A 14,438-nucleotide genomic window follows, 5' to 3' on the forward strand; every position below is an offset into this window, starting at 1 on the left:
TTTTTATTATTTGGTTTCTTCTTTGATACCACCATTTATTGCTTTCTGTATATTGTTTCCCTTTCCATGGCCATTTTGTTGCCCCTGTTGCTAGATGCTTCTCATTGTTAAGACTCAATGCCCAATTGTATGCTGCTTTTAAGCAGTCTCTTGCCAAAGTTCAGAATAAAGGTGTTGAAGGTTAGCATCAGTGGCTAACTCTCTGCTTTTTATCAGTACAGATAACAGTTTTCAGTCTTAGAAAGAATAACAGATTGAGATCAGTGGTGGTAACACTGGAATGGGCAGTAGCAGAATATGGTAGAAATGAAAAGTCTAGGATTCCTACACTGTGTAATTTGTAATTTAATGTTCATGAGAACTTAGTTAAAAGTTGAATATATTTATACCTTTGTGTATGTGCAGACTAGATGACTTTTATTTATTTGCTGAAATGATCATTTAGAGAATAATAATTGAGATAAAATGTTATGTAGTAGGTTTAGTGTATGTGAACTTTGTTTTTCAACTAAGACAATTCACTCTGGGACATTTACTTTGAAGAATTAAAATTTCACGTACTCTATTTGGACTTTGTGAAAACCCATTACAACTGTTTCCTCTTAAGGTTTTTAATTGGGCACGGGAATCTCCTCCAGACCCTCACAAACCAATGGACACCTACTATGACTCAAGTAGAGGACGATTAGCATCTTATGTGCTGAAGAAGCCAGAAAACTTGACTGCTGATAATTTCAATAATGGCCAAAGTCTTCCAGTCATTCAGACTCCTGACATGCAACGAGGTCTAGATTATTTCAAGCCTTGGTTAAGTTCTGATACTAAACAGCCATTTATTCTCGTAGGACCGGAAGGATGTGGCAAGGGGTAAGAGCAGAAAAGTGTTGATCAAAGTGAATATTGTAGATTTATGCTCCTCTCCTCTTTTAAGATGATTGTTAAATGCTTTTACCTTTCTTTTGGTTAAATTATCATTTACATTTTAATGAAGGACTCTTCTTTGCCATTACTTGTAAAAATAATATGACTATTGAGAAGAATACATCCTTTTTTCTGCCAGGTTGTGTTTTCTAATGGAAAGAGAGCAACGTGAGAAGATACCCTTGAAAAGAATCTGTGCATACAGTCAAACAGAAAGTGAATACCTTAGATATACTCACAAGTTGCTATTTGCTTTAGTTATAAAAAATGAATCTTGAAGTTAGCTATCTATTTAAAAATAGCTTTTAATTTAGTGCCTAGTGAGTGTAGTTTCTGGAAAATAAAAGAGACATGGATTATTAGTTTCACATTTCTAGTAGTAATTAAAAAATTCAATTCATAGTAATTTTTTTTTAACTTGGAGAACTTAATATCTTAAAATCTTTCAACTGTGGGGAAAACACTTGGTGTCTTTTATATATACTTTATCAAACTAAATTATTTCTGTGACCTTTGTTTTCTTTGCTGGAGACCAAAGAATGCCTTAAAATATGAATTGATTTTTTTCCAGTCTGAAAATTAGAAAGTTACCATGATAATTATGGAAATCATATCAATCTTTACTACTTTCTCCTTAAATATCATCATACATAATCTAGAAACTGAAATATTTGTTATAAAATATAAATTTTATATTGAATATAAAAAGTATTTTATTGATTGAGTTTTCAAGTCAAATGTCATACATCTTTTATAGGATGCTGCTCAAGTATGCCTTTTCCCAACTCCGGTCCACTCAGATCGCTACAGTTCACTGTAGTGCACAAACTACTTCTCGACATCTCCTGCAGAAATTGAGCCAGACTTGCATGGTGATCAGTACTAATACTGGTCGAGTATATAGACCAAAAGACTGTGAAAGACTTGTTTTGTACTTAAAAGATATCAACCTTCCCAAGCTTGATAAATGGGGGACCAGTACTTTGGTAGCTTTCCTACAACAGGTGAGTCTTATTACTTGAAGTGTTTTGATATAGTTAGAAATAATTTAATTTCATTAACTTTTCTTATAGGTAGAAAATCTGCTTTCATTCTTAGAGCCAGTTTTATCTAGCATGTATCATGGAAATTAAACTCTTGAAGCTTCTCAGTCTTGTTCCAGGGCTACTTTCTTTGATCTTCCTCCCTTTAGAAGTTGGTATTAGAATGAGATGACATATGTCAGGAAGAGTAGAAACAAGCATTACCCTATACCCATCACCTCTCCCTTGTCCTAAAACAAGGAGGAAAGCAGAAGCTGGAGATGGTGCTGGAGTTGGGGACGTTTTTGCTTCTTTCTTTAGGTATGCATTCTTCTGAGAGTAGTTAGACTTCCTCAGTCATGCCCCTTTTGGGCTGCTTTAGCCCATTGGTCTCCCTCTTTGCCTATATAACTATTGGAGACCATACATTCTCAGCCAATGTGGAAGATTTTCTTTCTTTATGTGATTTACATTACATTAGAAACCCTCAATTCTAAATTAGAACTTATTAAGCTTATGTAGGTTCAAATTTAGCTTTATTATGTAACTGTAGAATATAATAAAATATTTATAGGAAAAAAACCAAAATATTTTCCTTATATTTTTCCTGATTTCTTTGATTCTTTTTGAAAATTGCTGGTGGATTTATACTATCATCTGGATTTTAATGTTTGTTAGAGAGAAAAGCATTTTAAAAATGAGGATAATTCAGCTAACATTAGTTAAACATAGAGTCTTGAACAGTATCATTTTTCAATGACACAAGAATTTCAAATATATTTCAGTCTTATATTTTTGAGTTAGGTAGAGGATGATGATTGCATTTGGAAACAATTGAATTTTATGAAAAAAATACAATATCATCATTAGAAAATCTTAAGCATAAAATACTTAAAATACATTTATTTTCAAATAGGTATTGACATATCAAGGATTTTATGATGAAAATTTGGAATGGGTTGGTTTAGAAAATATTCAAATTGTGGCTTCTATGTCAGCTGGAGGAAGACTGGGAAGACATAAGCTGACTACCAGATTTACTTCTATTGTTCGTCTTTGTGCTATAGAGTATGTATCTTAATTAGTGTTTTAAAATTTCTTTTTTATTTGGGGAGACATCTTATATATTTGCATTTTATTAGTGCTTATCTGTTTATGATATTTCTTCAAAATGTAGGATATAAAAATAGTCAAACTTAAGCTCTGATATTATTTCTTTTTCCTGCCCTTGCCTACAGTCAGGCAGTAATTTAGGGTGATAAAGGCTTTAGTCAATGCTTCTTATATGTTAGAAATAAAATCGAACTGTTTTGTATCATCTCTGTTCTAAAATGTCAGTATCGGGAATCTGAATGGTGAATTTTAGATTTAAATGTTTTATGGGTTTCATAAAACAAAAATGCTATCAACTTTTATGAAGATCACTAAAAACAGAATATAAATCTGAACAAGGTAGAGTTAGGTCGTATTAGTGGCTGATAGCATTAATCCTAATATATCTATCCATCTCCATGCTCCATAATTGTTGCAGGACTCCTGAGTTTTACGGTTATGGCACTGTCTCCGTTACATTTTTTCTTACAAAATCTTGTTTTTATGCTTTCATACTAATTGCACCTTCTTTAGAAATGTTTACATTCTTCTTTAGAACTGTTACAGCCACCAATTAAGCTCTATTTAAATAGATTCTGGTTTGAGATAAAGAAGTTGATTTTATTTGTTGTATTAGTTCTATTTTTATAGTTCTGAAGTGGATTACTGCTCTATGTACAGGCTGTACTTAAAATGCTTTTTCTTAAACAAAATTTTCCTTTTGGCCCTTTCAGAAGATTAGTGGTTTTTCAAACAATCATGTTTTTAAGTAACTTCATTGGAATCCTCTCTTAGGACCCTCAGTATTTGACAACAGATAATTAGGGATCTAATTTGATTGAAGTGAGAATTAGGGACCTTGAGCCTGGCCTCGGCCCCTGAGTAAACCTGAGATCTGGAGGTATCTTGGTCTCAGAGCAGCACAGTTTGAAAACCATTGCTATAACTTAACATTAAAATAATAATTTAGAATATTGATTTATTTCAACTTATTTCTTGTATGCCATTTTTTAGTTACCCAGAAAGAGAGCAATTACAGACAATTTGTGGAGCATATTTGGAACCTGTTCTACATAAAAATCTGAAAAATCATTCTATTTGGGGTTCTTCATCAAAGATTTATCTCTTAGCAGGATCTATGGTACAAGTGTATGAACAGGTATCTATTCATTTATATTGTAGTTTTCATGTCTATTGGTATCACCCCCAAAGGACTACCTTTAATCCTAACCTATGTTGATAAGCAGACTTTCTTTTCCTGTTATTTGTTAGACTTTTCTACTAGCGAGTAAGTTCTGTGAGGGCAGATGTTCTGTGTATGTTATTCACTATTATTTTCCCCAGCACAATTTCTGATAGACTGTTAGTAAAGACTGAATGAATGAATCAGTGGGTGAATGGTTATTCTGCTGTCAGCTCAAATTTAGCATATCTAGATTGGAGTTCACCTTTTTTCTAAAACTAGATCTTTCTCCTGACTTCTCTCAGTTTCTGTCTTCCAGGCTTCAAATCCGAGAGTAGTCTTTGATGTTTATCTCTTTCCTGTTACCTGTGAGCAAATGTCTAAAGTATCCTTCCTTGGTAAAGTGGGACAGTACTTGACAATAGGCATCAAGGATGCAGAAGGCATTTGTTGAGTACCTTCTCTTTCCAGTGCTAGTCCTAGGGATGCAAAGATGACTGAGTCTCTATTCTCTGGAAGGTCACAGTCTAATGAGGGACCTAGTCGTATAAATAAACTATTAATACAGCATGATAAGTATAACAATAACAGTATGCACAAGTTACAGAGATAGCATAGAAGATGGAGTCAATAACTTTGTTTTATGTTGTAGTTGTTAAGAGGAGGTGAAATATGATCTGAATTTTGAAAAATGAATAGAAATTCACACAGTGGCTGCAGATGAAAAAGGTCTTTTTAGGTAATGGGAATAGCATGTGAAAGTTATAGAAGTATTTGTGGAAGAGATTTTATGGTATTGGAGTAGAAGTGAGGAATGATAAGTTAGAAAGCAAGAAGTTCCTTTTTTTTTTCTGAATTAATTCAAATGTTAACTGATCAAAGCCAGAATAAGAGCGATGGCTCCATATGTGGAGAGGAAGGGACAGGCTCTTTACTGGTTATATATTGAAGAGTGGCACTTTGATTTGTTAAAAGTTCAAAATCTTTGGCAGTTTGTTGAAGCCTATGAACAACCTCTCTTAGATAATGTTTTTAAGTGTGTAAAATATAATATACAAGATAACCAAGGAAATCAGTTGTCTTGAAATACAGTTCTACCTGCTGGTGGAAATTGGCATTCCTGTAACTCTAAGGTGACTAAAAAATTTATAGCGTGATTACATGTTTAGAAAGTTGACACATCAATTTACTATATTTTCTTTTTCAGGTACGGGCCAAATTTACAGTTGATGATTATAGTCACTATTTCTTTACTCCTTGCATCCTTACCCAGTGGGTTCTTGGCTTATTCAGATATGATTTAGAAGGAGGTAAGTTTTGCTTTCATGATTTCAGATGACTTATCTTTGTTTAGAATGCCGCTGTGTCTCTGTTTGTGTGTGTGTCTTTAAGCTGTATATTGTATTTGTAATAGATACATTAAATGAGTATTATAGCTGGTTATAGTATTTTAAAATTATACTTAAAATAGTACTAATATTAAATTTAAATATTAACCTTGAATAACCTTAATATTAAAATTATAATACTGTATTATGTTTTCTCTTCTGAACTATTTATGATTGTCACTATTAAGACTTGATTTTGGGAAAAATTAAACCATTATTCTTTGTAGTCAAAGCATGTTTAATATGCTTTTGGGGATTGATATTTTTATTCAACAACTAGAGGTAATAGTGCTAAGTGTATCTGTCAAATAATCAAAAAAATTTACCCACTCATTAACAAAATGAATTTTAACTTTTTCCCCTTTCCTTCTATTTACCTGATGCCAAAATTATGGTAGGTAGATTCTCATTCTCTATTTCTTTCTAACATTATGTTGAAACAGACCATTTTCAAATCATTTGAATTTTATTACAATTAAAGAAAATTTTGCATTTTTTAGGATCCTCAAACCATCCACTAGATTATGTTTTAGAAATTGTAGCATATGAAGCACGGCGCTTATTTCGTGACAAAATTGTTGGTGCAAAGGAACTTCATTTATTTGACAGCATTTTAACATCAGTGTTTCAAGGAGATTGGGGCTCAGATGTGTTAGACAATATGGCAGGTAATACAGTTATAGAGTTTATGTAAATATATAAATGTTATAAGAACTTTAAAGTTATATTTCTTACTAGTAGCATGGTTTCATATATCTAAACAAATCAGAACTTTGGATAATTTTAATGCTGTTTTTACCATAAGGGGCTGCTGTGTCTTTTTTGCTAGATATCAATAATTGTGTTCCAAACAAAATATGATGACAATAATAGTTTTCTCAGAAAAAGGGGATTTGGGTCATAGTGTTTTACATTTGAAATTCAGAATTGTGTTTCCTGAAGAATTTTTATTAATAGTGTTTTTTCTAAATAGCCATTTATGTATGAAACTTAAAGATCATTGTGAAAATCCATATTTGATTACAATGAACTTTTGCTTAAGACTAATGACCATTCTCATTCCTGTCACTACTGATAATGTCATTAGCAGAGAACTTCTTATCTATTCTTGTTACCAGCTTCACCCATTGTTATGATAAGCAAAGCATAACACCATTCAGTCAAAGCAACTGTGTTGCATTTGCAGCTATTACCGCTTAATAACCAGTATGCATTTTGAAAACGGGCAGTGGGAGTAATGCACGTTAAGATGAAAATCATCCTGGTAAAAGAGCCTTTGATAAAACAAGACCATAATATGGCAATATTTTCCAGTAAAATTGCTTTCAAGCTACAAAATGATTTTCTATTCTATTAGACTATAAAGCTAGGCTTCAAAAATATTTCATATAACACGTTCAAAAATATTTGATATAATACATTCTATATAGTACATTTCTAGATTTGATAGTGACCCCAGGGTCACAATTGCAGAAACAAAGGGAATCTGGAAGGTGAGAAGGACGTTGAGAGTGATAGAATTTTCTAGGTGCTGCTTGAGTTTTTGAATCAGGAAATGAGTTCAAAAGAACCTAAAGCAGGATGAAGTGCTCAGAGAAGCCTGGTAATAGTTCAGAGTTGGCTTGATTTTGAGTAAGGGTTTGTCACTGTGGCCTGTAGTTTTCATGGCTTAGTGTGGAGAGGCTTTGGTTCTTAAATGGTGCCATCTTTCTCAGCCTGAAAATTGGGTTAGTAGTGTTTCTTCTTGCAAAGAAAGTGGCACATCCTTTGGGCATTAAATAGTACTGGTGTCTTATTGGGTATCTGAATTCTCTAGAGTTTGGTATCTTTCAATCTTCTATCTAGGACTCCATAAATAACATATGCTTTTTTTTTTCACTGTTTTACTTTTCAATGGGGAGTTGTGCTTTTTAAAAATAGAGGCTTGATATATTAGATCTAGGCAAATAGGATTTTCACATAGTAGAATATTAATTTATTAATAATAAACTAGATACATTCTTGTGCTAAGAAACTTGTAATGTAATGGCAGACACAGATATGAAAGTCCTTGCTTACAATGATAGCTATTGCTAGTGTGTATAGATACCACAAAGATTTTTTCAAGCAGATGGTTAAACTGGTATTTACAATACAGCATGAAGTATTTTACATATAGTACAACTTTTCTGAATATATTCGGGACAAATGCTAGAGGAAGTTACTTTGAAATTTTTTAAGATACATTTTTTATTCGTGGATAATTGTAGATTCACATACAATTGTAAGAATTAATACAGAGAGAGCATATATATGTTTTACTTGGTTTCCCCTAGTGGTAACGTCTGGCAAAATTATAGTATAACGTCACAACCAGGATATTGACTTGATATATTTAAGATAGAGAACATCACCACAAGGATCTATCTTGTAGCACTTTTTAAATTTTTATTTTGCTGATGAAGATTCGTCCTGAGCTAACATCTGTGCCAATCTTCCTCTATTTTATATGTAGAATGCCACCACACCATGGCCAATGAGCGGTGTAGGTCTGTGCCTGGGATCCCAACCTGTGCCACCAAAGTGGGTGATGCCAAACTCAACCACTATGTCACAGAGCCGGCCCCTATCATGTTGCACTTTTGTAGTCACACTCACTCCCCTCTCATCCCCTGGAAACTGCTAACCTGTTCTGTATTTAATTTTGTCACTTCAGGAATCTTAATTTTCACTTAGAATAATTCTCTGGAGATATATGTGGGTGGTTGTGCGTTTGAATAGTTTGTTCCTTTTTATTGCTGAGAAGGTATTCGGATGTAGTACCATTTCTTTAACCATTTACTTGTTGAAGGACATCAGTTGTTTTCAGTATTTGGCTATTAGGAGGAAAACTGCTACAAGCATTCCTGTACAGCTTTTTGTATGAACATACATTTCGTTTCTCTGGCATAAACGCTCAGGAGTGCAGTTGCAGGTTGATGGTACTTGTATGCTTAGTTTTAAAAAAAATTGCCACACTGTTTTCTCGAGTGGGTGTATCATTTTACATTCCTGTCAGCAATATATGAGTGATCTGATTGCTCTGCATCCTTGACAGCATTTGGTGTTGTCATTTTTTATTTTAGCCATTCTGATATGTTTGTGTTAATATGTCATTGTGGTTTTAATTTGCATTTTGCTGACAGCTAATGAAGTTGAACATCTTTTCATGTGCTCATTTTCCATCTGTATATCCTCTTCAGTGGCACGTCTCTTAATGTCTTTTGTCCATTCACTAATTGGATTGTTTATCTTTTTACTGTTGAGTTTTGAGAGTTCTTTTTATATTGTAGATACTAGCCCTTTGTCAAATATGTGGTTTGCAAATATATTCTCCCCCCACATAGCTTGTCTTTTCATCCTCTTAATAGGGTCTTTCACAGATAAAACGGTTTTAATTTTATGAAGTCTAACTTATTAAATTTTCTTTTTAAGAATCTTTTGGTGTCAAGTTTAAGAACTCTGTCTAGTTCTACATCCTGAAGATTTTCTTCTACATTTTTTCTAAAAGTTTTATAGTTTTAAGTCATTGGTCCATTTTGAGTTAATTTCCATATAAAGAGTGAGACTTAGGTCAAGATTTGTTTCTTTGCCTTTGGATGTCTACTTGCTCTAGCATGATTTTTTAAAAAGGCTACCTTTCTGCCTTGAATTACTTTTGCACCTTTGTCAAAAATTAGTTATATACGTCTATTTCTGGGTTTTCTATTCTGTTCCATTGAAGTGTGTATCTGTCCTTCCACCAATACCACAGTGTCTTAATTACTGTAGCTATGTAATAAGTCTTGATATTGGATAGACTGATTTCTCCTACTGTATTCTTCTTTTTCAAAATTATTTTAGCTATTTCACTTCCTTTGCCTTTCAATATAAATAACAGAATAATTTTGTCTATTTGTATAAACAATGTTGCTGAGATTTTGATAGGAATTCCATTAACTCTGTATAGTGGTTTGGGGAAAATTTACCTTTGTTATGTTGAGTCTTCCAATTCACAAACATGGTATATTTGTCCATTATTTAGATATTCTTTGCTTTCTTTCATCAGTGTTGTATAGTTTTCAACATACAAGTCCTGTACATATTTTGTTAGATTAACACCTAAGATTTTAGTTTTTTTGAGCAATTACAGAGAGTCAAACTGTATCTTAAAGGATCACTATTTATGTGAAGAAGAGGAGAAGGCATTCCAGACAGAGGAAAAAGAATATGCAAAGAGTCAAAGGCTTGAGAAAGCTGGAGTATGTAGTGGGGTGCAGAGGGAAATAGGTGATTCAAGCAGTCAGTGGAGCCAGATTGCAAAGGGCTTTGATTAGGAGTTTCATGTTTTAATTTTTTTCCTAGGCAGTGGGAAACTATATGCAATGTTGGAGTGGTGTGGCACAATCAGATTTTGTTTTTGTGCATGTTACTCTAATAGCAGTGAGGATATGGTTGAGGGGGCAGAGACTTGTAGCAGGGATACAAATTAGGAGGCCACTGCAATAGTCCAGGCGGGAAATGATGAGATGTGAAGATAATGAGTTCAGTTTTATACGTGTGTTTGAATGTTTGTAAACTTTTTGAGTGTCTGCTTATCTCTAACAAAAGTACAATGTTTAAATACAGATGTTCTATAGATAAGTGTTGAATGAATGAATGCATGTATTCTATGTCTATTAAGCAATTGGAAATATGGGACTAGACTATAGCATGAGAGACTTGTCTAGTGATAAGTAGTATAAGTTTTTGGTATAAAATAGTTGATAATTTAATCCACAGCATAAGATTAAATAATTCAAGGGTAGTGTTTAGAATTAAAGAATAACAGGCTGAATTTGGATCCCAAGGAAAATTAAAATGTAAAGGATAAGCAGAAAGCTGAAAAGAAATAATGGTTGTGGCTTGATGAGTGTGGGCATATAGATCCAATGAAAAAAGCTTCAAGAAGGAGATGAACACGAGTCATGTTGGAGTAATGACTACAAAGAAGATTTGTGTTTGATGATTAGGGCAGTAGTGTTGTTCCCAAATAAGAGTTTTAATATAGTGGTTCCTGCAGGTAGAAGATAATGGAAGAAAGATAATAAGAAGGTAATGTAAGAAACGTAATGATGAAGGGAAGGAGAGGAACATGAAGTAACTTGAGTCTAAGGAAGGTAAGGCTGTTGAGCTGAGCATGTGACAGGGAGGATACTTGATGGAACAGTCTCCCAGAGGAATTGGGCTGGAAATGTTCAGTAGAACGGTGAACAGATTTTCCTTGTATGGTAACAGGAATACTTCTATAGGCAAATTTAAGGGAGATTCATGGGATTTTTGTTTTCTTATTAAAATTTGGTTAATTTTTCTTTTATTTTAGAACTAGGGCTCTTGGTAGTGTTAATAAATCTATATTTTTTTTCTCAAGGAGAATTTTGAGATTGTTTTATTGCCGATTTTATATAAATCACTTTATTTTATTGCTGATTTTATGTTATTTTTAACCTACAACTTTTATGTGGAGATTCTGGAGAAGGAAAAGGAAAATGGGGCAAACTGAGAGTAGAAGGGGGAATCATAAGGAAAAGTTAGAAGGAAGCCATTTCTTTTGAGGAAAGAGAAGTGGGGGGTCAAAGATAAAATAGGGATACCATCAGTAACTTTTTAGGTAGAGTTTGGTATGGCAGTAAGGTCTTTGCATCTTTACTGATCTTATTGATCTTCCAAGGCATGCTTTAAAGTAATTTATCTTTGCTTTTCCATAGATAATCTTATTTGGACTAATTAACTTAAAAATAATTTAGTAATCAATGTGTTTATTGATACTCCTATTACAAATGACACATATAAAATAAAAATATCTTATATTTCTACAGATAGTTTCTATGTTACGTGGGGAGCACGACATAATTCAGGAACAAGGGCAGCCCCAGGACAGCCATTGCCTCCACATGGAAAACCACTTGGAAAACTAAATTCTGCAGATCTCAAGGATGTTATTAAAAAGGTATAATTAGAATCATGAATTTGAGTTGGGATTTGGTTATGATTATAGTCATTTTTAAAATATTTATTGCAAGCTTTTTGAGGACGTGGAGTGAAAGACCATAGAAAAGACAAAACTAGTTCTTATCTTTTGCAATTAGTTCATTGTGGCAGATCTAACTAGATACACATGTACTTACACAGATATGTGTAAAATTGCTAAGATACAGGTTGGCATAAGGTATCTGATCTTGGAAATATTAATGAGGCTTAATATTAATTGGGAAATCATGCTAGAGCAGTGGTCAAACTTTAGTGAGCATCAGAATCACTTTGAGAACCAGAAAGTATGCTGATTTTTGGCTTCCGTCCCGAAGAATTCTGATTCCATAGGTGAGGCCCAAAGAATCCGAATTTCTCACAGGCTCCCAGATGTAGATGATACCGCTAAGTCACTGAAACTTTGTGTAGCACTGTCCTAGAGAGGTTTTAAAAAAATTCTCTTTAAGTTTAATTACAATAAAGAAGAAACAATATTATATATGATTGCTTTAAAAATTAATATTTGTATTGGAAGTTAGTGTGGATTTTATATTAAGAGAAGCTTTTCATGGTCTGCTCAACTGATTGATTTGCCTCCAATGAATACTGCAAAGTTTGGGAATGTTGCAAGTTGTTAAATGTATGAAGTCTGGTTGTCCTTTCTCTCTTGCTTCACTCTATCACATAGTTGCTGGCGGGGCATACCAAGTGTGTGGGCTTTGGATTCCTTCCCAAGCAGTGCATAAGAACAAGAGTTCACAAAATAGTTTTTAGGCACTAGGTTTCTAGAGTTTTGGGATCATTTTATGGTCTGTGCACACTGATTTGATTTGTAACAACTGGTAAAATTTCAGAGATTTTGAAATTTTTATAATTAACCTGCTATCTCATACTGCAGTTTACTAATGTATTAGTAAATTAGTGTATTAATGGTATCCAAAAGTAACTGACTATTGTGGATGCTTGAAGTTGTTTGACATCATGTAAGTTTTTCCTAACAAATTGCCATAAAGCTGGATTACTGGATAGATAAAATGTAGAGTGTAAGATGACATGTAGTCACTTAACCCTTTTTCTAGAGTGTGTCAAAAATATAATATATTTTTATTTATTTGTTTATTTTTTTGAGGAAGATTAGCCTGGAGCTAACTGCCACCAATCCTCCTCTTTTTTTTTTTTCCTGAGGAAAACTGGCCCTGAGCTAACATCTGTGCCCATCTTCCTCTACTTTATATGTGGGATGCCTACCACAGCATGGCTTGACAAGCGGTGCATAGGTCTCCTCCCTGGATCTGAACCAGCAAATCCCCGGGCGCTGAAGCGGAACTTGAGAACTTAATTGCTGCGCCACCAGGCTGGCCCCCAAAAATATAGTATCTTAATCTAGATAATTAATGCTTTTATTATGTAATTAGGGCTTATATTAATGATAAAATATTCTTTGTGATTTTTTAAAAGGGTCTTATTCACTATGGACGAGATAACCAGAATTTCGATATTTTACTTTTCCAAGAAGTCCTGGAATATATGTCTAGGATAGATAGAGTGCTGAGTTTTCCTGGAGGTTCACTTCTGTTAGCAGGACGCAGTGGTGTGGGTCGTCGGACCATCACTTCTTTAGTCAGTCATATGCATGGAGCAGTGCTGTTTTCTCCAAAGATTTCCAGAGGCTATGAACTGAAGCAGTTCAAAAATGATCTCAAACATGTGAGTTACTCACAATCATTTACTTTATTTTGGTTTTAAATCACAATTAGTTATTATTCTAGAAGGCTTTAAAAACCTTTAGGTCTCTGATGTGCAACATAGTGTTTATTTTAATTTTGATGATTATTTTCCCCATGATTATTAGAAAATCATATTTTTATGTACAGATAGGAAAAGGTTCTTATTAGGACTTATAGCTCTCAGGTACCCCAGATTATGGGATGTTAGATGGAAATGAAAGATAAACAAAAGGAGGGAATTTATATAGGACGTATGTGGGTATATATAAAAATGATCCTCTACCTTTTGTTTTAATGTCCTAGCTGTGAAATAATTAAAATTTTCCCCAAATAGTATTTGTTCAAGGACTAGATTTACTTTCCAAACTATCTGGCTAAAGTTTGATTTTTAATTTTGATTGCTCAAATACGTATTTAATATATTATAATATTTTATTGTTGTATATATAATATATAGGCAATAAATGTATGTAATAAGTTAAAAATGACTTAGTTTACATACAGAAAAAGAATTTTTAACTGTGCCAAAAATATTTACTGGGTACCAAAATATATTGTCTTACTGTGCAGGTGCTGCATCTTGCAGGTGTTGAAGCACGGCAGGTAGTCTTACTTCTGGAGGATTACCAGTTTGTTCATCCGACATTTTTGGAGATGATCAATAGCCTTTTATCTTCAGGCAAGTGAATGATTTCTGTTCAAAGAAAATGAAAGTAAAAATTATTCAAGTAAAATTATCTTGTGTAAAATTATGTTTCAGAGAACTTTTGGCATAGCTTTTACTAAGGTGACAGGGGATTAAACATGCTCAGAGCAGGAGAATTGAAAATCTCATTTTTATAAAACCAAGGGATTGAAGAATTATATAAAAGTGATTATTAATATTGAATATTGGTGAATGTACCAAAAAATTGGCCCTCATACACTTTTGGTGGGACTGTTATCTGTTATAAACTTTTGGGAAAGTTATCAATCAGTACTTGTGTTTAAAATGTGCCATATCCTTTGATATAGCAATTCTGTTATCATAGAATTTTAACACACAGAAATAAAAGAACTAGCATGTAAGGAAATATGTATAATTTGTAACAAAAAATTT

General features: G+C 33.3%; 1 protein-coding gene across 4 annotated transcripts in view; it reads left to right on the forward strand.

Annotated features, from left to right (window-relative positions):
• DYNC2H1 (dynein cytoplasmic 2 heavy chain 1) overlaps positions 1-14,438 on the forward strand; it is a 290,676-nt gene that overhangs the window by 66,848 nt on the left and 209,390 nt on the right. For 2 of the 4 annotated variants that reach the window (XM_070624815.1, XM_070624816.1), the window contains exons 42-50: positions 608-867; positions 1,679-1,925; positions 2,860-3,011; positions 4,050-4,194; positions 5,426-5,528; positions 6,107-6,274; positions 11,462-11,592; positions 13,071-13,319; positions 13,910-14,018. In XM_070624815.1, the coding sequence (XP_070480916.1) occupies positions 608-867; positions 1,679-1,925; positions 2,860-3,011; positions 4,050-4,194; positions 5,426-5,528; positions 6,107-6,274; positions 11,462-11,592; positions 13,071-13,319; positions 13,910-14,018 (1,564 nt within the window). The remainder of the gene's footprint in view (positions 1-607; positions 868-1,678; positions 1,926-2,859; positions 3,012-4,049; positions 4,195-5,425; positions 5,529-6,106; positions 6,275-11,461; positions 11,593-13,070; positions 13,320-13,909; positions 14,019-14,438) is intronic. The other 2 variants (XM_070624817.1, XM_070624818.1) reach the window with 2 other exon arrangements.

This window comes from Equus przewalskii, chromosome 6 (assembly GCF_037783145.1).
Source record: "Equus przewalskii isolate Varuska chromosome 6, EquPr2, whole genome shotgun sequence".
Lineage (NCBI taxonomy): Eukaryota > Metazoa > Chordata > Mammalia > Perissodactyla > Equidae > Equus > Equus przewalskii.